Genomic DNA, 26,009 nt, shown 5'->3' on the forward strand with positions numbered 1-26,009 from the left:
CCCTGGCAGTCCAGTGGTTAGGACTTCACCAGATTTTCACTGCTGAGGGCACAGGTTCGATCCCTGGTCGGGGGATCTAAGATTCTGTGAGCTGCACAGTGCAGCCAAAAAAAAAAAAAAGAAAAGTTTTTCCCCTCCCCTTTCTTCTTTGCTGAATTCAAGTAACTCATTAGATAGGGCTGATTTTTTAACTACTTATTTTTCTACGTTTAAGATTTCCTTTGAGGGCTTCCCTGGTGGCGCAGTGGTTGAGAGTCCGCCTGCCGATGCAGGGGACGCGGGTTCGTGCCCTGGTCTGGGAAGATCCCACATGCCACAGAGCGGCTGGGCCCGTGAGCCATGGCCGCTGAGCCTGCGCGTCCGGAGCCTGTGCTCCGCAACGGGAGAGGCCACAGCAGTGAGAGGCCCGCGTACCGCAAAAAAAAAAAAGATTTCCTTTGAGTGTTTTAATCTGCTGGATCTTTTATGTGCATATATGTGTGTACGTATAATGTTTCAAATCATGTTTCATTCTGAAGGATGCTAAAGTACTTTAGCCTGATAGACTCCGTGTAAGGCCTGGCGTGGTGCACAGCGCAGCAGGCAGTTCAGGAAAGGCCATGAAGGGACTGATGCACGCAAGCAGAGCTGCAGGGAGCAACAGGCAGGTTAGACGGTGGCGTGTCTGCTTCAGGCCTGTGTTACAACCACCTAGTGTGTCGCCCGGGCCTTCAAACAGTTCTACGCTTACTTTAATGGCAGTGCGATAGCAGGAAGGTCGCACATAACATCTTATTAAGACGGTCATCCCTCATATCTTAACTCCTTCAATGTCACTATGCTGTTACGTTATATTGACTTACAGAAAAGAACTATACCTGTGTCATCAGAACTGTTTCCTGAAACATCTAGAGCCACACGCTGTCCAGCAGATAAAATGCAGGTCACATGTATGTAATTAAAAATTTTCTAGCAGCCACGTAAAGATATTAAATACAGATTTTAAATATATTTTATTTAACTCAATGTGTTAAAAATATTATAGTTGGAACATGTATTTATTATAAAAATTATTGGTGAGATGTCGTAGGTTCTTTATTTTTAGCGAGTCTCTGCAGTCTGGTGTGTTCCTCAATAATAATGAGGATTATTGGACCTCATTACCCTGGTCCAGATGCTCCTTGGCTACATGGGGCATCAGTGTGTCATGGCCCATTTCAAAATCCTAGGAGCAGCGGCGTGTCCCTTGGAGCCAGCACTAACTGGGTGTGAATTCCTATTCCTCTGTTGCTGCTTGCAGCCCTGTGGATTTGGGACAGTCTCTTAGCTTTTCTGAGCTTCAGTTTCCTAGTGTGCAATAGAATATAAAACACAAATGTATAAAAATATAAAACCTAGCAATAGGCTACCAGTAAGTGTACCTGTTATCAATCTTAAATATTCATGGGCTGAAGAGATCACAGACCCGGGGTGGTCAGAGCAGAAAATGCCTTTGGAATGGATTTTAAAATCCTATAAAAGCAAGACGCCTCTCCTTTTTTTTACATATATGTTAATTCTTTGACAACAAAAGGCGGTGGGGGGAGGGGGGAGGTCAATCTTTACTAATCTGTTGTCCGAGAGCCTTGGTGCCTTCATGTGTAAGTTGCTACGGAGTGTCTTTGTCGTTGGTGTTAATTTGCACGTGGGCCCACGCTGAGAATGCAGCACTCAAGCCCATCCCCTCAGTAAAAGTGTCTGTGTGACAGGAATAATCAGAAGGAGAGCCTCGCCCCAGGGTTGGGTGTCACAAGACTCCAGGTTAAAAATAGAGCTCATTTATTGACCTTGCTTATTCCAACTTATGTCCCCAGTTTGAAAAGTCTTCCAGTGACAGTGTCTCTTTAATTTTTAAATATTTTACATTTTTTGCCTTTAACTTGTTAAAAAAGTTTAACTTGTTCTTTCAATTTTATTAATGAGGTAATTTTTGTTATTTGTTATTACTTGATTCTGTATTAATAACCCAAGTGTTTATATTTATCTCCAACATAGAAGCCTTGTTGGATAAGTTTCAAGCAATTGTAAAAAATTTGTTATTTTATATTTTTCTCTTTTTATGTTGTAAACTGCTTTCCCAAGCTGGTAGCATAAATCTCAGCCTGTAGATAATGCTTAAAGAAAAACGCATACCAAATGTTACAAGCCATGTCTCACAGAAAACTATATGTCGACAAATCTGTGTTACTTTAGCAAAAAGTTCAGCAGCAAAGTAGTGACTGTATGTTTATTTATCTGGAAATTTAGAATTTTCCTTCTTTGTGACACAGACTTTTAAAAAAATCTCTACAGGCCATTGACATATCAGGCATATCGGGAATGTACAGTGGAGACCACAGTTCATGCCAGCGGCTGGAATAAGGTATAAACCAAGTTATCGTTTCTCTTACAAGATTTTAGTCTGTTAGTGATAAGGTACAGGAGGGATTGATAGCATCGTACAAGAGAAAACTGTTAGAGCTTGTTGTTTAATGCATAAATCCAGCTGTGTTATGCAGTGTTTCTGATTAAGGCTGGCGCAGAACCACATGTTCCATAGTTGTGCCATCTGCCTTCCCATCTGTCCTGAATTTCCCATGATCTCTTCATTTCTCTGCCTTAGATGTGACATTTCTCTCCAGGTGGTCATTTGTTCACAGGTGAGTATGTTTTGGGGACACAGCTTCTTGTGGTTCTTACAGGGGTACCATCTGAGCATTACAGCCATCCCTCAGAGATGGCAGAATGAATTTTATTAACTTTCGTTTTGTTGTTTAGTTAGCTAGTCAGTTAGGTCAGGTGATTAATCAGGAAGAAAAAAGTTAAAGGACTTGCTTAAGACCCCTTGACTCGTACATTTTGGAACCAGCACTGGAGCTGAGATCTTTTGATTCCAGCCTCAGTGTTCTTGCACTGAACCATGCTGCTGATCCATTGTCTCAGGCTGTATTACCCCCACTTGTCACCTTGCCGGGGCGAGTCTCAGGGGATGCGGTATGGGGTGGTCCAGCTCACTGAGGAGGAAGTCTGGCCCTTAGTGATGTGGTGCTAGGGATGAGAAAGTGCAGTACAGTTATTTTTACAAATAGCCACCTCTACTCAGAATTGTCACTACTGTGAGCCAGACTGTGACCTTAGGTACCTAATAGATGTATATTATTTTTACTCACCTTAATACAGGCTTTGGAGGCATTAGAGCATAATCATTAGCATCCTAGGCCTGTAATCGGACTTGTTTCAGTATCAGCTTTGCCACTGACTAGATGCATATCTTTGGACAGGTAAATTATGCACTGGAAGTCTTAATTTTCACATATGTGAAGTGGAGATGATACTACTAACTTCAGAAGTTTTATTAGAACTCAGTGACATAATGTGTGGTTCGGTGCTGATTTTAGTGCAGTGTCTGGACCCATAGTAAGCACTCTGTAAGCAGGGGCTATTATGTTAGATTTAACACATGGAACCTTGTTACCAAATAGTCACTATTATGGAGTTTTAGTATGTTACTTAGCTGTAAAAAAATTTGTTAAAATATCTGACTGTTTCATTCGCTTTCGTGGAATAAAACAAACAAACCTCTCGTTTTATAAATAACAATGAGCTTGGCTATGATATATTTCTTAGTATATCAAACAACAAATATTTAGATACCTAATATGACTCGCCTTCTCCCCCTATTTTATGTTCTTTTCCTGTCACCCTTGTCTAGGACTGTCACAATCAACTCTCGTATGTCTCCCGGCCTTCCCCCCCCCCCGCCCCCCATCCTATGCTTATCCTAAAAAATTGGCGTAAACCCCAGTCTTTACTCTCCCTCTTCACCCATCCTTTTTTCCCATTCCCTGCTTCATTTTAGTCCCTCATCTTGCCAAGGTTGTGGCTTGAATACCTCATGTAAATGAAGCATGCCAATTAGAATATGACTTGCTCTGATGAATCCAGTATTACTCTCCTAAGTCCTTCAGGGCTAAAAAGAACCTGGCTTATTATGATAGGAAACTGAAATGCCTCTTTCCACCCCAGTCAAAATCAGATTGGCTTATTTAAGCAATTAGCCCATATTTTGCATTTTATGTTTTGCATGAATGTTTGCAAAATTCTGATATAGCATCATTATATGAATATGGCTATCTGGTAGGTACATAAGACTCAAATAAAAAAAATGTCCACAAGCATGTCAAGTTTCCAAACTGAATGTCAGTTCATCTGTGTAGGGATTTTAAAAGCATCTTGGTATAATGCTCTTTAAATAGATCAAAAGAAGTGGAGGAATAAAGCTGTCACAAACCCATATTAATAGAATGATGTTTTTAAAGTACATGTATAAATGTAGGCTGTATAGTATGTATATGCCAAGAAAATAATTGGAATGTGTGCCAAAGCATTAAATAATCCACAGTAGTTATCTCAGAATTGTAGGTTGTTCTTTAATTTTTCCTCATGGGAATTGGTTTTCCTATGAACTTAACTGCTTATAGAAAAAGAGGAGAATGGCCATTAAAGGGAAAGGCTAGAGTGTTAGGGCACAGTGCTCACATGTAATAAACAGACTTTAGAGAGGAGTGAACTGTTTGCCTTGGTTAAGTTTTACTGGCATATTCCATCACTCATCTTTTAAAATCTTTCATTATTAAAATGTCAGGCGTGCGCAAAGCGGAGCGAATAGTGTAACAAACCCGTCCCCGTCCCTCAGCCTCGGCGGCTTTCAGCATGTGTCTGGTCTTGTTTCATCTGTTCCCCACACTGTACCCCTAGATTACCTTGAAGCACACCTCATAAATACATTAGTATGTATTTCCAGGGATAATTATATCCCTTTTTTAACAACTGAGAATACCATGATTACCTCAGGTATTAACAGTCATTCTAATATCAGCATATAGTCTGTTTATTCAGTATTCAGATTTTCCCAGTTGTTTCACAAAGGTCTTTTCCTAAGCTGATGTGTTTGAATCGAGATCCAGGCAAGGCTCATGCATTGTATTTGGTTGATATGTCTCGTCTTTAAAGATTTTTTGAAATATAATTCATATACCATAAAATTTACCCTTCTGAAATATACAGTTTAATGTGTTTTAGTACAATCACAGAGTGGTGCAGCCATCTCCACTGTCCAATTCCAGAACATTTTTATCTTCCCTGAAAGAAACCCCATACCTTAGAGTAGTCACTCCCCATTTCCTATTCCTTCCAGCCCCTGGCCATATGGCTTGACTCTGTCTATGAATTTGCTTGTTCCGGGCATTTCATGCACATATGATCACATAATATGTGACCTAAGTCTCTTAATTTGCAGACTTACTCTTCCTCTTGGGTTTTTTTTTTTTCTCTCTAATTACTTACAGATTATTTGTTCTGTTAAATTTTCTACCTCCTGGATTTTATTGACTGAATCACTGAGATGCCAGCTAACATGCACAGCTGACCCTTGAACGATGCGGGGGTTAGGGGCACCGACCCTCCCTCCAGCTGCAAATGTTCATATAACTTAAAGTTGGCCCTCCTGTCCTCATACATGCATCCCTCCATACCTGCAGTTCTGCATCTGCGGATTCACCAAACTGCGGATGGGGTAGTACTGTAGTATTTACTGTTGGGAAGACTCAGTGTATCACTTACAGCTAGCCCTCAGTATCCGTGGTTCCTCCAGTTCGGGCCCATGCTGTTCAAGGGCCGACTGTAGCTCCTTTCCATTGGTAGGTTGCTCTAGAGGCCTGATCATATCCAGGTTTAATCTTTGTGGCAAGACCGTGTCAGTGGTGGTAGCCTCTATTTCCTGTGGCATCACACGGAGTGACACATAATGTCTCGTCTCTTAAATTTTATTTTGAAGCAGATATTTCACAGGCATTCAAGCCTCATCAGTGGATTAGGTCTAGATATCAGGTGGACACATGATAATAAAATGCGGAACTGATGGGGAAGATCCAGGAAAGGATAACTTAAACGATAAAAACAGTGGAGGAATTGCTATGTGAAGAACGGACTAAATTAGTAGATTTCAGCGTAAAAAGTATAGTGAATGAGAGGGAATGTGGTTAAGGACTAAAGACAGTAGTGAAAGAGGATTACAGATTTATCTCTAGATTATTACATAGTAAAACGGGGGCAACTACATTTGATACATGAAAGAGGTAAATTTGGAACAAATAAGAGTATTATTTTTATATAGCAAGTATGAAATATTTGCAACTCATTTTTTTAAGAGGTAATAGAGCTTAAACATGAATAACTTTAAAATATGCATGTTCGTAGATTATTATGGGAAATGAGAATGTTTTGAGGTATGGAACATCCCAGGCCTTTGGAGCTGGTGTGATGTGAGTCTGTAGGGCTGGTTCACAAGCTCCTCTCCTGCTCCAGCTGAGACAGAATACTAGGCTGGATGAACAGCCGTGTTCATTTCTGTTTTCAAAAGTGTTACAGGTTTCTGATTGTAGAAAAAGCCTAACACAGTCTTCTTTATAGCTCTATACCCCTCCATTGGTGCTAAGTAGGGGTTTTTACTGCATTTTGGGCTGGAGTTCTTTTAGAATATCAAAAAGTGAAGATGTGTGTTTTTCGCATTTTTCTTTCAGACTTTGATAGAGATTCCTTCAGGGCTGCTTTTACTTAAAAAAAAAACAACCAAAGAATATTAGTAAGGATATAAACTCATTGTCTTTTCTGTTTGTCCTCTTCTGCAGAAATGTGTTGTAATCCCTCAGCTATGACTTTGGCGGGTCAGTGACAGGAAATTGGAATTGGTTTCATTTCCTTTCACGTCCTTCCCAGTTGTGTGGAGACCTCTTGATGATTTAGACAGAAGAGACTGCCTGCAGACAGTTAATTGAAAGTACTTAGTTCTTTTCAGTATGCAGGGGTTTTTTTGGAAGGAAAGGGACTCCAGTTAGGGACTAGGGACTCCGAAATAAATTTTTATGATTTTAAAATATTGAGCCATAAGGTTGTTAGGAGTGATAATAACACCTCTGGTTTTCGATGACTTGTATAAGATAGCTCATAATTTTGAAAGTTCTTGTTTTCAAATAGAATAAAAGGCCATGGTACAAAATGCGCAAAGTACAGAAGACATACACTTGAAAATACTTTCCCACCCTTGTCACCACTTACCTAGTTTTCCTCTTTTTAGGCTACCACTATCACCAGTTTCTTAGGTATTTTTCAAAAATACTATAGGGTTATACAAACGTGTGTGTAGATGTTTTGTTCAGTTAACAATAATGTTAATAATAATGGTACCATTATTGTACATACTCTCCTTTATCTTTTTTCACTGCAAGTAAATCTTGGTAATTGGGCAGTGGACGATCTTATGCTTTTTAACAACTACTTGATATTTTACTGGATGACCAAAATTTGGTCTGTTGGGTTGTTTCCGGTCTTTTGCTATTATAAATAATGCTTCAGTGAATTTCCTGTATATATGTTGTTACGCATGCACGCGCATGCACACACACACACACAGGCCCGGTTGTTTTCATATAATATTATTTCTACCACCCCGTGGTATAAAACATACATGCATTATTCTCAAAAATTCCAGTAGGGGTCACTATTTTATTTCCTTTATTATAATAAAAATGGAGTTCCATTATGATACACTGGAGTGTATTTTCTAGTAGTTGAACATATAAAATGAACGGTAAGAATTTCAGTTTGTTTTTTACTCTCTCATCTTTGCCTTAAAGGTTTTGGTGCCTCTGATTTTGCTACGGCAAATGCTTTTGGAGTTGACAAGACGTGGTCAAGAACCTTTGAGTGCATTGCTGCAGTTTGGTGTGACTTTCCTGGAGGACCATGCTGCCGAGTACATCATTCAGCAAGGTGGCTGGGTATGCACTTTCAAGCTTTTTTTGGTTTTTTTTTTTTTAATCATCTTAAAAGAAAAATAAAATTAAGCCCCTCATGGTTGTTTTTAAAAGCATAGGTTAAATATCATTAACATTATTGTTCAGTGTTATTTAATATTGTGATTGGATGGTGATCAATGGAAAGACTATTCTTGCAGTTTAAGTTAAATTAAGATTTTACTCCTAAATTCATATGTGGTTTTTTTAATATTTATTTATTTATTAGGTTGCGCTGGGTCTTAGTTGCAGCAGGTGGGCTCCTTAGTTGCAGCTCGCCAGCTCCTTAGTTGCGGCACATGGGCTCCTTAGTTGTGTCATGCGGGCTCCTTAGTTGTGGCATGTGAACTCTTAGTTGCAGCATGCATGTGGGATCTAGTTCCCTGACTAGTGGCCGAACATGGGCCCCCTGCATTGGGAGTGCAGAGTCTTCACCACTGTGCCACCAGGGAAGTCCCCATGTATGGTATTTTTAAGTGGTTATAATTATGAAACATTTCATACTAGCAAAAAGTGTATAAATAACTTCTATATACTTAGTATATAAAAGTATATAATAACATATACTGAGAAAAGGTATATAATAAGTTTATAATAACTTTTATATACTTACACTTTAGAGGTGAGGAATAATAAATGAACACCTATGTATTCACTCTTCCCAGTTGAAGAAAAGAACAGTCAACACTTTTGAGTCTCCTTATATACCTCTCCTAGATATCCACATGTTCCTACCTACTTCACAAGGGCAACTTCTATTCTGAATTATAGTTTTAATATGTATATATCCCTAGACAGTATATTATTTTGTATGTTTGGAACTTTATGTAAATAGTATCATACGTATTCTTCTGTAACTTGCTGTTTTCATTCAGTGTTGTATTCTTTTTTTTTTTGCGGTATGCGGGCCTCTCACTGTTGTGGCCTCTCCCGTTGCGGAGCACAGGCTCCGGACGTGTGTGGGCCATGGCTCACGGGCCCAGCCGCTCCGCGGCATGTGGGATCTTCCCGGACCGGGGCACGAACCCGTGTCCCCTGCATCGGCAGGCGGACTCTCAACCACTGCGCCACCAGGGAAGCCCCAGTGTTGTATTCTTAAGATTCACCTAGGTCATTATTTGTCAGCTCTTTTTTCATTATCACCCCCCTAAGGTTCCTTTTTAGACATTTTTATCCTTATCATCTCCTTCCTCCCCACGTGAAATTTTAAAAGCACAGCTATAAGTCCGTTTAGGTGCTGGGGGCTTTTGGAGGGCGACAGGCCTTTGTAATACCTAAGATTGCTCACATCTCCCCAGACCAGTTTTAACCGTCGGCTTCATCCCCTTTGAGAACACATGATCCAAGCTGATGTGTTGATGGGCGTTTGGTTTCCATGTGTAAATATGTCACAATTTATCTGTAGTTTATTTATCCACAGGCTTGCCAGTAGACATTCCTTCCTTTCTGCTGTTGGAAAGAGTCCCATCCATATGTGCAGGAGTTTCTCTGGGGATATACTTGGGAGTAGAATTGCTGGTTCCAAGAGTATAGACATGTTCTGATTTACAAGATGATGCCACAGCGTTTTCCACAGTGGTTTCCAGCTTGCCCTCTGTCAACAGCATATAAGACTTTTTCTTTTTAAATATGAGAACTTTTGTTGTTGTACCTCCTTCCCAACACTTAATATTGTCAGACTTATTAATTTTAAAAATTATTTATTAAAATAAGATTATTTAGGAATAATTTTAGATTTACAAGAAAGTTACAAAGATAAAGCATCCCCACATGCCCTTCACCTGGTTTCCCCTAGTGTTAACATCGTGCATAACTGTGGCTCCTTTGTCAAGTTGGCTTTTCCACATTGACTTTATATCCAGCAGATTTGTCCAACTATCTTATTATTCTGATTATCTCTGGGCTCCTTTGGGTTTTCTACATAGAAAATCACACCATGTGTGAATAATGTCAATTTTTTTTTCTTGATGAGTCTATCTTTTTAAAAAAATGTATTGCACTAATCATCACCATATTAACAGAATTGGTATTAGAATCCATCCTTGTCTTTTCTGATGTTAATGTGAGTTAAATTTCCTTTAATCGTTCCACCGTTTAGTTGTATCAGTCCCGATGAGTGAGGTTGGCCTGTACTTTTTCTTGTTTGGTTTCAGTTTTAAGGGTGTGCTGGCTTCATAAAAGAATTTAGAGTTGGGAAGAATGGTTCCTCCTTTTCTGTACTCTGGAACAGTTTGTATGAGACTCAGATCATCTGTGCCTTGCTTCCTATAACATTCCTTCAAAACCACCTGGTATTTTCTTTGAGGGAAGGTTTCTGTTTTTTCTTGTCAACTTTTGATAATCTTTCTAGAATATTATCCGTAAATTTTCAGATTTGTTGGCATAGAGCTATTCATATTTTCTTTTTTTGGAGGAAGGTCCAGTGGATTTTAATTTTTTTAATTCTCTTACACTACTTACTTTTTAAAAAAGTTTCCTTTTGGAGAATTTTGTATATATATGAAAACAGACACGAGAGTATAATGAACCCCCATCACTTAGTTCTAGCAGTCATTAATTTACTGCCAGTCATGCTTTATTCACATCCTAGTCACTTCCACTCTTAATACAGTAGTATTTTGAAGCAAAATCCAGACATCCTATAATTTTATCTGTAAAGATTTCACTGTGTGTCTCTGAAAAATAAAGGTTCTTTTTTAATTTTAAATCACAATACCATTGTCACATCACAAAAAAATTAAAAATAATTTCTTCATATCATCAAATATCCTGTTAGCATTCAAATTTCCAAATGTCTCAAAAATATCCTGTCTTTAAGTCTATGCAATGTGTGGGTCTGTAGTTCCTTTTTTATTTTATTTTACTTTATTTTTCGCTGTGTTGGGTCTTCATTGCTGTGTGTGGGCTTTCTCTAGTTGTGGCGAGCAGGGGCTACTCTTCGTTGCGGTGCATGTACTTCTTATTGCGGTAGCTTCTCTTGTTGCGGAGCACGGGCTCTAGGCACGCAGGTTTCAATAGTTGTGGCTTGCGGGTTCAGTAGTTGTGGCTTGCGGGCTCTAGAGCGTAGGCTAAGTAGTTGTGGTGCACGGGCTTAGTTGCTCCGCAGCATGTGGGATCTTCCTGGACCAGGGCTTGAACCCGTGTCCCCTGCATTGGCAGGTGGATGCTTAACCACTGCACCACCAGGGAAGTCCCGAGGCTTATTAATTTTATTTATTTTCTCAAAGAACCAGTTTTTGGTTTTGTTGATTTTCTCTATTGATTTCCTATTTTCAATTTCATTGATTTCTGCTCTATTTTTATTATTATCTTTTCTTCTGCTTACTTTGGATTTAATTTACTCTGCTTTTTCTAGTTTCCTAAGGTGGAGGCTTAGATGATTGATTTTTGATCTTTCTTCTTTTCTAATATATGCATTCAATGCTGTAACTTTCCACTTAAGCACTGCTTTCACTGTCTCACACAAATTTTAATAAGTTGTACTTTAATTTACTTCAAAAGATTTTTTATATTTTTCTTGAGATTTATTCTTCGACCCATGTTTTATTTAGAAATATATTATTTAATCTCCAAGTACTTGAGGATTTTCTAGCTGTCTTTCTGTTATTGATTTCTAGTTGCATTCCATTGCGGTTTGAGAGCAGGCATAGTATAATTCTGTTCTTTTAAATTTGTTAAGGTATGTTTCATGTCCCAGAATTTGGTCTGGGTGAATATTCCACGTAAGCTTGGGAAGCAGGTGTGTCCGCTGTGGTTGGATGGAAGTAGTCTATAGGTGTCTATCGTACCCTGCTGGTTGTCTGCCTGCTGGAGCTGTCCATTTCTGGTGGAGGCTGTTGAAGTCTCCCGTTGTCTTGGTGGATTCATCTGTTTCTCTTGCAGCTCTTTGGTTAGGTGTGTACATATCAAAGACTATTACATCTTCTTGGAGGTTTAACCCCTCTATCATTATATAACACCCCTCTTCATCCCTGATAAGTTTCCTTGCTCTGAAATCTGCTCTGTGTGAAATTAATGTAGCTACTCCCTCTCCCTCCCTTCCTTCCTTCCTTTAACATGCAGTATTTGTATTTTAGACATGCAGGGAAAGCTATTTGAGAATCTACTAATTTAAAGCAAGCAGCTGTATACAGATAACAAAAGAAACAACATCTTGTTACAGCTCGGCACACAGCATCCAAAGCAAATAGGCATGAGACTGTGAATATTTGTGTAGCATTAAAACCAGGTGAGTAACATGCTGCAGGGCTGGGAGAGGGAAAATGGAAACGTGAAGACCAGTGTTTCCAGCGCTCTCAGTGTGTAATGCTAAATTTCTCATTTGATGACCCATCCGGGTGCTTCAGATGTGATGTGCGGTGAGAATGGCAAGGAGGGAGACAACCAATCTGCATACCTGCCTAACCTATTTTCACAGGTCTTCTTTCAGTGGTAAACCAGTTTGAGCATCTCTTGAATTTGTTGTTTAATGATAGCTTTCTTATCTCAGGCTTTAAACTCTCTGGATATAAACAGTGAAGTATTTGGTACTTTCCCCTTTATAATAAAATACGTTCCACGTTTCATTAACTATTTATTTATTTAGGCTGCACCGGCTCTTGCGGCATGTGGGATCTTGGTTGTGGCACACAGACTTTTTAGTTGTGGCATGCATACAGGATCTAGTTCCCCAACCAGGGATCGAGCCTGGGCCGCCTGCATTGGGAGCACAGAGTCTTACCCACTGGACCACCAGGGAGGTCCCCATGTTTCATTAAAAGTATACACAACAGGGGCTTCCCTGGTGGTGCTGTGCTTGAGAGTCAGCCTGCCGATGCAGGGGACACGGGTTCGTGCCCCGGTCTGGGAAGATCCCACATGCCGCGGAGCGGCTGGGCCCGTGAGCCATGGCCGCTGAGCCTGCGCGTCCGGAGCCTGTGCTCCGCAACGGGAGAGGCCACAACAGTGAGAGGCCCGCGTACCGCAAAAAAAAAAAAAAAAAAAAAAAAAAAGTATACACAACAATGATCAAATTCAAGGTTTAAATACTTAGAAATATAAAACCATAGTTAACAAAGCATTAAGTATCTAAACGAAGACTTACTAGATTATAAAACAATAACTAGTAAAATATTGGTATTTAAACAATATTAGAATTTTAACTATATAAATAAACCTCATTAATACTTTGAGAAGGTGGCTTACTATTGAGCAGTAGGTATTGGGGAAAAGCCTTTTCTGGCGTAGCTTTCTGATAGTTCAGGGGATTGTTCGGTATCGTTGTGTAGCATAAATTGATCCAGTAAACGTGGCATTACGAATTTCTTAAGAGCTGTGAGTGTTTTACCTTGGATATTATATAATAGTACAGACTTTACTTTCTTCTATTATTTCCAAATACACTTTTATGTGATACATTAGAACACATTAGCTCATATAGACTGTCGTATAATCAACTAAATATAGTTTTGTAGGGGTTTTTTCCCCAGCACTTTGAAGACCAAACCACACTATATTATGGGACTGAGGATTCGACCTAACATTTCAGCTATATTTTCTTTGGTAAACATTTTAACGATTGCTAGGTTTTCCTCTTACAGTATCAATCACAGATGGTTTATAAATGATATGTGTGTGTTTAATATGAAATACTACTCAAAACAGTCATAGGTCATATATTTTCAAGAAGAAATTAAACCAGTTGTGAGCAGGAAAAAGCTATATCAAGGTCATATATAGAACGAAAATAAAACAGAAAAGAGGAATAAGAACAGGGAAAAAAATTACAGTTGTAAAGGTGTTGGTTCTGAAATGTTCTTTTTTTTTTTTTTAATTTTATTTATTTGGCTGCATTGGATCTTCGTTGCTGTGCACGGGCTTTCTCTAGTTGTGGCGAGCGGGGGCTACTCTTCATTGCAGTGCGTGCGCTACTCATTGCGGTGGCTTCTCTTGTTGCAGAGCACGGGCTCTAGGCGCGCAGGCTTCAGTAGTTGTGGCTCGCGGGCTCTAGAGCGCAGGCTCAGTAGTTGTGGCGCACGGGCTTAGCTGTTCCGCAGCACGTGGGATCTTCCCGGAGCAGGGCTCTAACCCGTGTCCCCTGCATTGGCAGGCAGATTCGTAACCAGTGCGCCACCAGGGAAGTCCCTGAAATGTTCTATTATTATTATACAAGATAATCAGTCACCAAGCTGAGGATATTTTCTTTCATCAGCATATCAGCTTTGTTGCTCTGTGGATTCCGCACACAGGATGAGTGGCCACTTGGTCCACGGGGACATTGAAGCACTCGTGACGTGGCCCCTGTACCAGATCAGCTTGCTCACTTGCTTTAGGGACACTTTTCTTGAATGTTTCGCCTCCCAAAAGAAACCCATCCAAAATACAGTAAGCCTTCTCAGAATTCAGGATGATATCAAGCTCAAGTGCACAGCCAAGGTCCTTGTCAGGTTTTTCCGGGCAGCAGTGGGTTGTTTCCAGGGCCCCCAGCCCCTGTCCTGACCCTCAGTGGCACAGCAGGCACACAGGTGAGCACGTCTTCCGTGAACATTCCTCTCCTCTTACCACTCAGGAAAGCTGCACCTTTTAGGTTTTGGTACTTAAGTGGTTTGAACGGTTCTCTTGTCATCTTTTCCTTCTCTTTGTCTGATAGTGGGATGTACCGTTTCTGCAGTTGAAACTCCCCTGTGACGAAGAAGCAGTGTAAACTGCCTGGCGGCCGCGGGCAACAGCTCGAGAGGGCCCGGCTGGTGGCTGCTCCCACTTGCCTCTGACGAGTGTCTGCATGGTCAGTTTACTCTTAACGCGTCTGTGTCTTTACGTGAAGCGAGTTTCTTAGACACAGCAGACAGTCGGATCTTATTTTTTCATCCAGTCTGACAATGTCTTTCTTGTACTTGGTGTGTTTACACTATTGATGTTCAAAGTAATTATTATTATTTTTTTTTAAATTATTTATTTTTATTTTTGGCTGCACGTGGGCTTTCTCTGGTTGTGGCGAGCGGGGTCTACTCTTCGCTGCAGTGCATGGGCCTCTCACTGCAGTGGCCTCTCTTTGTGCAGAGCACGGGCTCTACGTGTGCAGGCCCCAGCAGTCGTGGCACACGGGCTCAGTAGTTGTGGCCTGCGGTCTCCAGAGTGCAGGCTCAGCAGCTGTGGTGCGCAGGCTTAGCTGCTCCACAGCATGTGGGATCCTCCCAGACCAGGGCTCAAACCCGTGTCCCCTGCATAGGCAGGCGGACTCCCAGCCACTGCGCCACCAGGGAAGCCCCAAAGTAATTATTGATGTAATTAGATGAATATCTATCATATTTGTCATTGTTTTCTACTTGTTGCCCTTATTCTTTGTTCCAGTTTTTGTCCCCCACTCTTTTTCTGCCTTTTGTGGTTTTAATTGAGGATGTTGTGTGTTTCTATTTTCTCTCCTTTCTTGGCATGTCCATTACATTTCTCTTTTTACCTCTTTAAGTGGTTGCCCTACAGTTTGCCATATACGTTTACAACTAATCCAAGTCCACTTTCAGGTAACACTGTACTGCTTCACGCGCACTGTGAGTGAGTGAGTACCTTGTAAGAGCATCCCTTGTGTCATTGCTGTCATTCATGTCACTTGTATAAGCACACATAATCGAATACATTGTTGCTATTATTACTTGGAGCAGCTGTTATCTGGAAGATCAATTAAGAATAAGAAAAATAAGTTTTTATTCTCCCTTCACCTACTTCTTCCTCAGTGGCCTCTCTTTCTCTGTGTAGATCTGCGTTTCTGACTTATATCATTATCCTTCTCTAAAGAACTTCTTTTAACATTTCTTACAAGGCATGTCTACTAGCAATTCCTTCAATCTTTGCTTGTCTGAGAAAATCTTTATTTCTCCCTTGTGTGTGTGTGTGTGTGTGTGTGGTGTGTTTGTGAATAGTTTACTTTATTGAGATATAATTCACAGCCACACACGCACCCATATGAAGTGTAGAATCCAGGGGTTTTTTGTATATTCTTACTTGTACAACTTAATACATTTCTTTTTAAGATCACATGTCTTGCCTTAATTTTTATTTTTCTTTCTTTTTTTAACATCTTTATTGGAGTATAATTGCTTTACAATGTTGTGTTAGTTTCTGCTGTACAACAAAGTGAATCAGCTATATGCATACATATATCCCCATATCCCCTCCCTCTTGCGTCTCCCTCCCACTCTCCCTATCCCACCCCTCTAGGTGGTCACAAAGCACCGAGCTGATCTCCCTGTGCTATGCGGCTGCTTCCCGCTAGCTGTTTTACGTTTGGTAGTGCATGTATGTCCATGCCACTCTCTCACTTCGTCCCGGCTCACCCTTCCCCGTCAAGTCCGTTCTCTATGTCTGCGTCTTTATTCCTGCCCTGCCCCTAGGTTCATCAGTACCGTTTGTTTAGATTCCATATATATGTGTTAGCATGCGGTATTTGTTTTTCTCTTTCTGACTTACTTCACTCTGTATGACAGACTCTAGGTCCATCTACCTCTTCGCAGATAACTCAATTTCGTTTCTTTTTATGGCTGAGTAATATTCCACTGTATATATGAGCCACATCTTCTTTACCCATTCATCTGTCTATGGACACTTAGGTTGCTTCCATGTCCTGGCTATTGTAAATAGAGCTGCAATGAACATTGTGGTACATGACTCTTTGAATTATGGTTTTCTCAGGGTATATGCCCAGTAGTGGGATTGCTGGGTCGTATGGTAGTTCTATTTGTAGTTTTTTAAGGAACCTCCGTACTGTTCTCCATAGTGGCTGTATCAATTTACATTCCCATCAACAGTGCAGGAGGGTTCCCTGTTCTCCACACCCTCTCCTTCATTTTTGAAGGATAACTTCTCAGGAACAGAATTCTAGGTCAGTAGGTTTTTTCTGTCAACGCTTTAAATGTTCCCCTCCACTCTCTCCTTGCTTGCTTGGTTTCTGGTGAGAAGCTAGATGTAATTCTTATCTCTGTTCCTCTCTAGGTAAGATACTTTTTCCTCTGACTTGTCACAGAATTTTTTGTTTACCTCTGATTTTCTGTAATTTGAGAATGACATGCTTAGGTGTAGTTCTTTGGACACTTATTGTACTTGGTGTTCTCTGAGCTTCCTGAATCTGTGGTTTGCTGTCTGACGTTAATTTAGAGACATTCTTAGTCATTATCGTTACAGATATTTTTCTCCTGTTCCTTTCTCTCTTCTCCTTCCGTGTTCCAGGTGTGTGTGTTACACCTTGCGTAGTTGTCCCACAGTCCTTGGATGCCCTGTTGTTTTCTTTCCCCCGTCTTTGTTGTCTTTGCCTTTCAGTTTGGGATGTTTCTGTCGAGACATTTTCAAGCTAAGAGGTTCTTTCCTCTGCAGTGTGGAATCTAATAATAAGGCCATCAAAGGCATTCTTCATGGGAATTCCCTGGTGGTCCAGTGGTTAGGACCGGCGCTTTCACTGCCAGGGCCTGGGTTCAATCCCTGGTTGGGGAACTAAGGTCCTGCAAGCTGCTCGGCATGGCCAAAAGGGCGGGGGGGCGTTCTTCATTTCTGCTCCGTGGTGTTGTGTTTACATCTCTAGCATTTTTTCTTTTTGGTTCTTAGGATTTCCATCTCTGCTGACATTGCCCATCTGCTCTTGTGTGCTGTCTGCTTTATCCGTTAGAGCCCTTAGCAGATTAATCATAGTTGTGTTAAATTCCTGATCAATAGTTCCAGCATCCCTACCATGTCTGGTTCTGATACTTGCTCCCTCTTTTCAAATGTGTGCGTGTTTTTCTTCTGCCTTTGGTTTGCCTTGTCATTTTTTCTGGATAGCCGGACATGATGTCCTGGGTAAAAGGTAAATAGGCCTCAGTGACGTGGTGGCGAGGTGTGTGGCGGGCACGTTGGAGTCCTGTGACTAGGCTCTGTGGGTGAGCCTGTGCCCCCCCCCGTGAATTTGGCCAGAGTTTCTGTGTCTCTCTCCTCCTTTACATGGGGCAGGACTGGAAGGTTGAAGTGGGCTGCCGGCGAGTATTTTCCTTCCTCTTGGGCAGTTAGGCTGTGGTTAACTGGTTCCCCCTGAGGACACAGCTTGTCAGGAAGATCAGGGCTCATTTTCCCCTTCGCCCGGGAGCAGGGAACCAGGGGGGTAGAGGTGAATCTCAGAATTGCAGGGCCTCCCTGGGACTGGTCCCCCGGTGACCCCCAGCCCCGCCCGTCCGTCTCCAGCCTCGGGACAGCGGTTTGCCCTGTGGCATCACCTCTCTTCTCTTACAGCCTTTGAGATTTCTGGTCATTCAGCTTCTTCACCCACTTCGGGGCGGAGTGGAGACGTCCCGGTCCTTCCACGGGGAAGCTGCGAGTCCTTCCCCAGGTCCTTCCACGGGGAAGCTGCGAGTCCTTCCCCAGGTCCTTCCACGGGGAAGCTGCGAGTCCTTCCCCAGGTCCCTCCACGGGGAAGCTGCGAGTCCTTCCCCAGGTCCTTCCACGGGGAAGCTGCGAGTCCTTCCCCAGGTCCTTCCACGGGGAAGCTGCGAGTCCTTCCCCAGGTCCTTCCACGGGGAAGCTGCGAGTCCTTCCCCAGGTCCTTCCACGGGGAAGCTGCAAGTCCTTCCCCAGGTCCTCCCACGGGGAAGCTGCGAGTCCTTCCCCAGGTCCTTCCACGGGGGAGCTGCAAGTCCTTCCCCAGGTCCCTCCACGGGGAAGCTGCGAGTCCTTCCCCAGGTCCCTCCACGGGGAAGCTGCAAGTCCTTCCCCAGGTCCCTCCACGGGGAAGCTGCGAGTCCTTCCCCAGGTCCTTCCACGGGGAAGCTGCGAGTCCTTCCCCAGGTCCTCCCACGGGGAAGCTGCGAGTCCTTCCCCAGGTCCTTCCACGGGGAAGCTGCGAGTCCTTCCCCAGGTCCTCCCACGGGGAAGCTGCGAGTCCTTCCCCAGGTCCTCCCACGGGGAAGCTGCGAGGCCCTCGGAAGGTTTTGCTTCTCGGTTTTGTGCACACTGAGCCCCCAGCGCTCCGCAGTTACAGTGTCGGTTTTCTACCCAGTAACCCTTAGCTGACTGTGGGTGCTGTGCCCCTCCGCTAGGCGCTGCCACCCAGAAGCTGAGTAAAATGGGCCCTCCTTGGGCTCAGGGCAGGGCGGGCTGGCATGTTCTGTGCTGTGAGGTGGCTGTGTTACGGGGCTCGGAGGACAGGAGGAGGCCGGGGTCGCTGGGGCGCAGTCAGGAGCACATGTCCGCTGGCGGCCAGCTTTCCAGAGAGAGAAGTGGAGAGTGACTGTCTGCTACTGTTGGTGCTGGGACTGCAGGGTAGCGGGGGTATGTGTGTGCACGCGCGCTTGTTTGCTTGCCTTCTACCTTATTTTCTCCCTGGCCAGAGTGTGGGCGTTGAGATTGGAATCACAATTTGTTTGTGGCCCCAGCTCTGCCAAATATTAGCCCTGAGTTTTGGGGGGAATTCATTTAACTTCGCTGAGCCTCAGTTTCATCAATTGCAGTATGGAAGAGCAGCTTCTGTAGCTCACAAAAATGATGGTGCGAAAAAGTGTTCTGTGAAAACAGTACATTTTTACAAATATCAGCTTTTCAGATGTGTCCCTAAGAGTGTGTGTTTTTCCGCTTCTCGAGTCTGAAGTTTCCTTCGAGTTTTGGTGGTGACTGTCTTTGCCGGGCAGCAGTCAGGCACAGCCGGGTATGAGCCGGGACAGCCCAGCTCCCGCTGCTAGTAGGCCTGCGAGCCCGCAAGGGGCCACCGTGGGGTGGGCTTCTCCTGGGTTTTCTCCTGCGGCATGTGCTAACCTAAATACTTACTGTGAAACATTTAGATTACATGAAAGATTACTGGGGGAAATGTCATCTGTAATAATATTAAATAGTTTGAATAAAATTAATTTTGGGGGCTTCCCTGGTGGCGCAGTGGTTGGGAGTCCTCCTGCCGATGCAGGGGACGCGGGTTCGTGACCCGGTCCGGGAGGATCCCAGTTGCCGCAGAGCAGCTGGGCCCGTGAGCCGTGGCTGCTGAGCCTGCGCGTCCGGAGCCTGTGCTCCGCAACGGGAGAGGCCACGGCAGTGAGAGGCCCACGTACCAAAAATAAATAAATAAATTTTTGTCTATTTTTTCCGACTTGAAGCTTCTCATTTCTGTTTTAAGAACTGCAGACCTCAAAAAGTTTGTTTGTTTTCATCAAGGACGTTTGAAGACTGACTCTTGGGAACTTTTAGGTCAGAACTGGTTAGAACAGAGTGTGGGAGGTGACACATAGTTTGTGATCTACAATCAGTTAAGTGGGTTTTGCAACTGAAGTAGCCTCAGTGTAGTAAGGGTTTGGTTTGGTGTCTCATGAGATCTGTTTATTTTATGTGTGAGTGTGCGTGTGTACTGCACTGTGTTTAAAATGTATTCTTTGTGGTCTTGGTCATCACGTTAGGTGGAAAGTTACTTCTCTGAGTCTCTCTCACAGTATTTTCTTTGGGGTTTTTTGTTGTTTTTGTTTTATTTTTATTTTTTTGGCTGCGCCTCAAGGCTTGTGGGTCTTCGTTCCCCGACCAGGGATCGAACCCGGGCCCTTGGTGGTGAAAGTGTGGAGTCTTGACCACTGGACCACCAGGGAATTCCCTCTCTTTTCTTATTTTAGGTTAATAGCGATCTAAGAGGCATTTGGTCGTTAGTACCCTGTTTGACTGAATGTAGAGAAGCAAGGTATCTGTGTTTGTCTTTTCCGGTGAATACTTGAGAGAGAGATCGTAATGATACGGGTTGGCTGGTACACTCCAGGGGACGTGGGTCTCTGAGCTACCAGGGAGTGGGGTCTTGGGAGTTGGCCCCGGTGTCCTCGGCTGGAACAGTTAAGTTCATTGGCCGCTGTGACCCTGTGTGTGAAACACTGCTTGAAGTGGCAGAATAATTTGTAACTGGTGTGAACCAAAACAAAACTCGAAGCAAATGTGGCTAATACAGACATGGTGAAGCACTGCCGCACACTTTGAAATGGTTCTTTGAGTGATCTCCAAGCTGTTTTTACTTCGTTCCTACCACTAAAACCAAGGTTACGCTTACATTTTATCTTACGTTTATTCTACAAGAGTCCCTTTACCTCCGTATTTGTTTCTTCTCTACTTCCCTTTTTCTTTGAAGGGTTTCATGAATATATCTTTGTGTATTTGCTTGACGAAAACACCAAGAATAACCTTTTCCATTTGCTTCTTGCTGTAAACTGAGGAAAAAGCACCAGTGTGGAAGTCTGGGGTTGGGGGGAGCCTTGGGCTCGAGCGTTAGGGGAGCACAGTTGACGAAAGCGTGGGCCCTGCAGGTGAACGGCCTGGTTAGATCCAGTCCCAGCTTTGGACTTCAGGCCAATTACTTACCCATCTCAGTTGCTTTAGTTTCCTTATCTGTGAAAGTGAAATGAATTAATTTCAGTAAAATCTTCAAAAGGACACTGGCGTCCAGTTCTCACAGCAGCTGAGGGACCTTGGGCAAGTTACCTGATCTCACTGGGCTTCATGTGTTTAAACAAAACATAGTTTTCTGATTCTTTGTACATATTTATTTACTTATTGGCCACGCCGTGCGGCTTGCAGGATCTAGTTCCCCAGCCAAGGATTGGCAGTGAGAGTGTGGAGTCCCAACCACCGGACCTCCAGGGAGTTCCCCCTTCATGCATATTTAAACTCTAGTTGGTCCCAATCCGTTTTATATTTTTGAGCCCTTGAAGTTACTCCTTTCTGTTTTTTGTATCAGTGGGACTAAAGAGATAGCTGTTTCCAGCAATATACATATTTTATGCTAAAAATTATTTAAATTGTTGGAATGGATCTAAGGCTAGTTGTAGATGTTAGTCCCCTAATGTGCTAAGTTTTAGGTAAAGTATTACCCAAAACAGTGCTTTATCTTTTATTGAAAGCCTAGTCTTCATTAATGACAGTAATAGTCAAGGGAGAGGCCTCTATTTTTATATTTTTGCTTCAGATGACCAGGAGTGAAAGTCTCAATGGTCATCTATTCTTTCTTTAAAACTTCTTACATAAAAGCACAAAATTTTTGGTGAATCGTCATTAAAATAATCACGTCCAAAATACAGAAATAAGTCGTAACGTAGAGAGTCCATGACAGCAAGGAAAGAGGCAACTAAGTCTGACTGGCTTTGCGGCCATATCGTCCCGCAGAGTTGTCACTTGACAACCGTGTTGATCCAGTATCTTGGTTGGATGAAGAAGTCTTCCAGATACGGGATGAAGAATGTTCCTGACTCTCAGCCTTGAGCTGTTAAAAATAAAGAGAACAGTAGTTTCACGCTAAATTCTGTTTTAGTTTGTTAACTTTTCCCTCATTTCTTCACGATGCAACTTGTGAATTTCCATTTCACTTGTTTTGGCTTCGAGCCCTAAATAAAAGGTAGCAAAGGTCTCCTTTCTGAGGATTAAAATTTTTACCTGTTTTATTATGGTTCCTTTGTTTTGCTTTTTAAATCAGTTCTTGCTGTTGGAGGTTCTGTTTTTAGCCCTTGGTGGGAGTTCCCACTGGTGAGCACGTGGATCTCTCTGACCCTCAGGCCGTCGGCTGCAGATGTGAGTCTAAGGATAGGGGACACAAGGGACCATATTGCTTATCTCCAGACAACTCGAGTGTGACCGGATCACAGAGCAGAACTACTCTGCTTCGTATAAACGGCACCGTAACCACAAAGTAGAGTGGAAATTGGTTTGCTTGCATATGCTCTGCAGACTCCGTAGCATCTGCGGGTGTCGTCCAGACTCTGGGTGACTTCCCGTCTGTCTCCGCCACGAACCTCCTGGTCCCCGTGTGTCCCCTGCCTTAGGGCTGCCGGTGTCGCGGTGAAATGTGTGCCTCCTGTGTCGGTCTTCACGTCTAGATGGTGAATTTGTCAAGAACCAAAATTGAGTCGTGTTCTTCCTTGTGACCGGAGCTGACACAGCCCCCGCAGGGAGCCTGGAGCGCCCGTGGCCGTGTTGCTGCCGTGTGGCTCCCGCCGCCAGGAGGGCGGGAGGCCTGCGTCCCCCGCACCCTCCGCATCGTCGGGGCGGCTTCATCCATGACCGAGTGGCCGATGACCGTTCCCTTGCCGTTGAGTCAGGGCCGTGGCGTCTGCTGCCGGCACCTCCCTGGTCACGGCAGGCTGCTTCCCGTCCCCGGCTGACGTTTCTGGGCCTCTGCTGGGCGGTGGCTCTTCCCCGCCCCTCACACGTCCCTCCGCCAGGCTCCTGCACCTCCCCAGCTGCCAGCAAAGCGCGTCCTTCCCTGTCTGGGCTCCTGACGGCACCAGCCCGGCCGAGCGATAGATCCCTAGGGCACAAGCTGCCTGCCTTTTTCTCCGCTGTGTTGCATTATTTATTGCATTAAATGTGTATAAATTGATTAGAATATAAATCAGCTTTTTGCTTTTTCAGCTTTGAAGAAACTGGTCAGAGGATCGTCTTGTTAAAAATTCTTCCCCTGTGTTGGTCTACAAGCAAACACGTTCAGTCCAAAAACTGTAGGTTTATACAGTGCATTTATCCCTGGAAGTTCAGTTTAGGAAAGGGGCTGCCTCCAGATTTACATTTATTTTAGGTCTGTTTCCCTTCTTTGCACTGACCGCCCCCCTCATCTCCTAGGGCGCTGTCTTTGCCCTGGAGCCTGAGGACGAGGAGCGCCCCGCGGGCGCCGCGGAGGACAGCAACGACATCTACATCCTGCCCAGTGGCGGCTCCACGCTCGCCAGCCCCCCGGAGTCTCCGACGACCGCGACGGCGTCCTGGCAGGCCGAGGGCTTCCCCGTGTCGCTGTCCAGCAGCCAGAGCTGGCGCACCGAGAGCCCACCGGTGTCCCTGGGTCCCGAGTCGTGGCAGCAGGTCACAGTGGACCCCGAAGAAGTCAAGAGCTTGGACAGCAACGGGGCTGGAGAGAAGAGTGAGAACAACTCCTCCAACTCTGACATCGTGCACGTGGAGAAAGAGGAGATTCCCGAGGGCGCGGAGGCGGCGGCTGTGGCGGCCTCTGCCCTGATGGCGGCCGGGGAGCCTGGCCCCGAGGGGTCGGCCGGCCAGCCAGCCAGTCCCACGACATCTCTGTTCGTGGAACTCGCTGAAGAAGAGGCGGGAGCGGCCAGGTCCGGAGCTGCCGAACTGGAGCAGGAGGGGGTCCCGCCGCTAGAGCCCCCGGTGGAGCCCCCAGCAGCCCCGCCGGGCGGAGGGCAGGCAGTCCGCGGGTGGGGGGGGCTGGGCGCAGGGCCCTCCCCGGGCGGCCCCGAGGAGGCTGGCCCGCCGCCTGAGGGCAAGTCCCTCCTGCTCCTCGGGGGGGCAGCCGCCGCTGTTGCCATCCTGGCGGTGGCAGTTGGGGTGGCACTGGCTCTGAGAAGGAAGTAGATTTTTCGGAGAGAGAACACAAAAAGGTGTAAGGTTTTAGTTGTGTCGACTGGACTGGAGCGGCCAGAAGCTAGCTGGACATCCCTTGGACACTCCGGGGTCAGGAGGACTTGGGTCCGCAGGGCAGGGGGCCGACCCACGTGTTAGGGCTTGAGCTGGAGGCTGCGCACAGTGGTCTGATTGGAGGTCCCAGGCCTGGGCGCCTGCTAGGTTCAGGGTCTTGTGTGTAAAGTGCCCCCCGCCTGGCGTCCACAGCCCCTGGGTAGCTCCCGGGCCTGGGGCCTGTGCCCTGTAGGGTGCGCAGCCTCCGCCCACCAGCCCTGTAGCACCTTCCCCAGTGGTGGCAGCCCCACCCCACGTGTCTCCCCGTGTTGCCAAACGTCCCCCGGGGATAACGTCATCCCGTGAGAGCCACAGTCTCAGAGCGAGAGGGTCCCCATGGGGGCGCCTGGGGGGCAGACCCCAGGCAGGAGGGCGTGGCTGTGGGCCCCTCGGCTGCTGGCGCACTCCTGCCTGGAGTCTCAGCTCCTCTGTTCTTCCCGCCCTCAGTCCCGCAGCCCAGGTGCTCTGCTGGGTCTCAGCCGCCTCTCAGGTACTGCCCTGCCCGCCTCGCCCCAGGGTGCCCCGAGGCCCCGTGCAGAGGGCTCGCCCGATGCTTCCCGCAGTTCCCCTTGTAAAGATGCTGCCTTTAGTCTTTAAACGTACGAGACGGAAGAGACCTGGGGCCCCTGTCCGTGACTGCGGGGCAAGTTTGTCTCCGCGTCGGAAGCTGGAGGGTGGCTTAGCTGGCCTATCGAGGTTGCTCGCAGCCCTTTTGTCTGTGGGCACCCTTGAGCCGACAGGGACTCGCCAGCTGGCAGTGTCTCTCTTGCTGGGCCTCGCTGTCCGTGACCTGGACTACCGGGATTCCCAGGTTCTGGCCTCAGCCTCCTTCCCAGTCAGGCCGCTCCTCGGCGGTCTCTTGCCAGGTGATAAGGGTTTCCACATGTGGGCTTACAGACTGGGGAATCATAACTCTCATTCAGTACACAAAGTCTCCTAAATATCATTGAAGTAAAAAGCAGGAAAGAGAGGCTGCCCTTGAGGGTCTAGCTTGGCTTTCAGAGTTCCATAACGGAGGCTCACACTGAGCTCGTCACGGCCTAAATGCCAGAGTGACAAACCGTAATGATCACGGTCAGCACGTGCCCGTGGAGACTCAGCGTAGCCTCATCCGCTGACAGCATCCCTCACGGGTGGACCACGTCTCATCATGCCTGAGGTCAGTGTCACGGATGGGGACACACGTGCTTGAGACAGGTCATCTCAGATTTATCCTAGTAAATGTAACAGGTTACTTTTTAAATCCTGAAATTTGTAATAAAATTACTTTACCTATCCTGATCACCAAAACTTGATGTTCTAAATGTGCTTTAATTTTTTAAATTTATTTTTTTAAATTAAATATTCTTCCTAAAGCGATACTGTTTAGAAGTTGGTCAGAAAGGTCTGGAGAGTGTGTGTGTGTGCGCGCGCGTGTGTGCGCGTGTGCGTGTGTGCAGCTTTACCAGGCAGTGTATCGTGCGTTCTGAGTTTTTGGGTCTCGTTGGGGAGGGATGTTGGTCAGGGTCTTGGTGTCCTTCACTGAGGAGCCAGAGGTGAGGGAAGTGGGGTTTTCCTCGTGTGTTCCGACTGCAGCACTGGTGCTTCGTAGGGGAAGAGCGAACTGCTGAGTTGTCTTCATTCTCTTCCCTTTTATGATAGAATATTCTCTTTCCAGTGTTTACATGTAAACTCTGGATCCTCAAGCCCATTGGCTGAACGCACTGAAGCAGTAACAGGAGCCGGTTCGTTTCTGAGCTGCTGGCGGGA

At 45.0% G+C, this 26,009-nt stretch overlaps 1 protein-coding gene across 2 annotated transcripts in view; it reads left to right on the top strand.

Annotated features, from left to right (window-relative positions):
* Positions 1-26,009, top strand: part of BCL2L13 (BCL2 like 13) — a 66,654-nt gene extending 40,645 nt beyond the window's left edge. The window contains exons 5-7 of one of the 2 annotated variants that reach the window (XM_079937654.1): positions 2,311-2,380; positions 7,692-7,835; positions 23,409-26,009. In XM_079937654.1, coding sequence (XP_079793780.1) covers positions 2,311-2,380; positions 7,692-7,835; positions 23,409-24,158 — 964 coding nt within the window. In that variant the 3' untranslated portion in view covers positions 24,159-26,009. The remainder of the gene's footprint in view (positions 1-2,310; positions 2,381-7,691; positions 7,836-23,408) is intronic. The other variant, XM_079937655.1, reaches the window with a different exon arrangement.

The sequence above is a fragment of the Stenella coeruleoalba genome (assembly GCF_951394435.1).
Source record: "Stenella coeruleoalba genome assembly, chromosome: 11".
Taxonomy (NCBI): domain Eukaryota; kingdom Metazoa; phylum Chordata; class Mammalia; order Artiodactyla; family Delphinidae; genus Stenella; species Stenella coeruleoalba.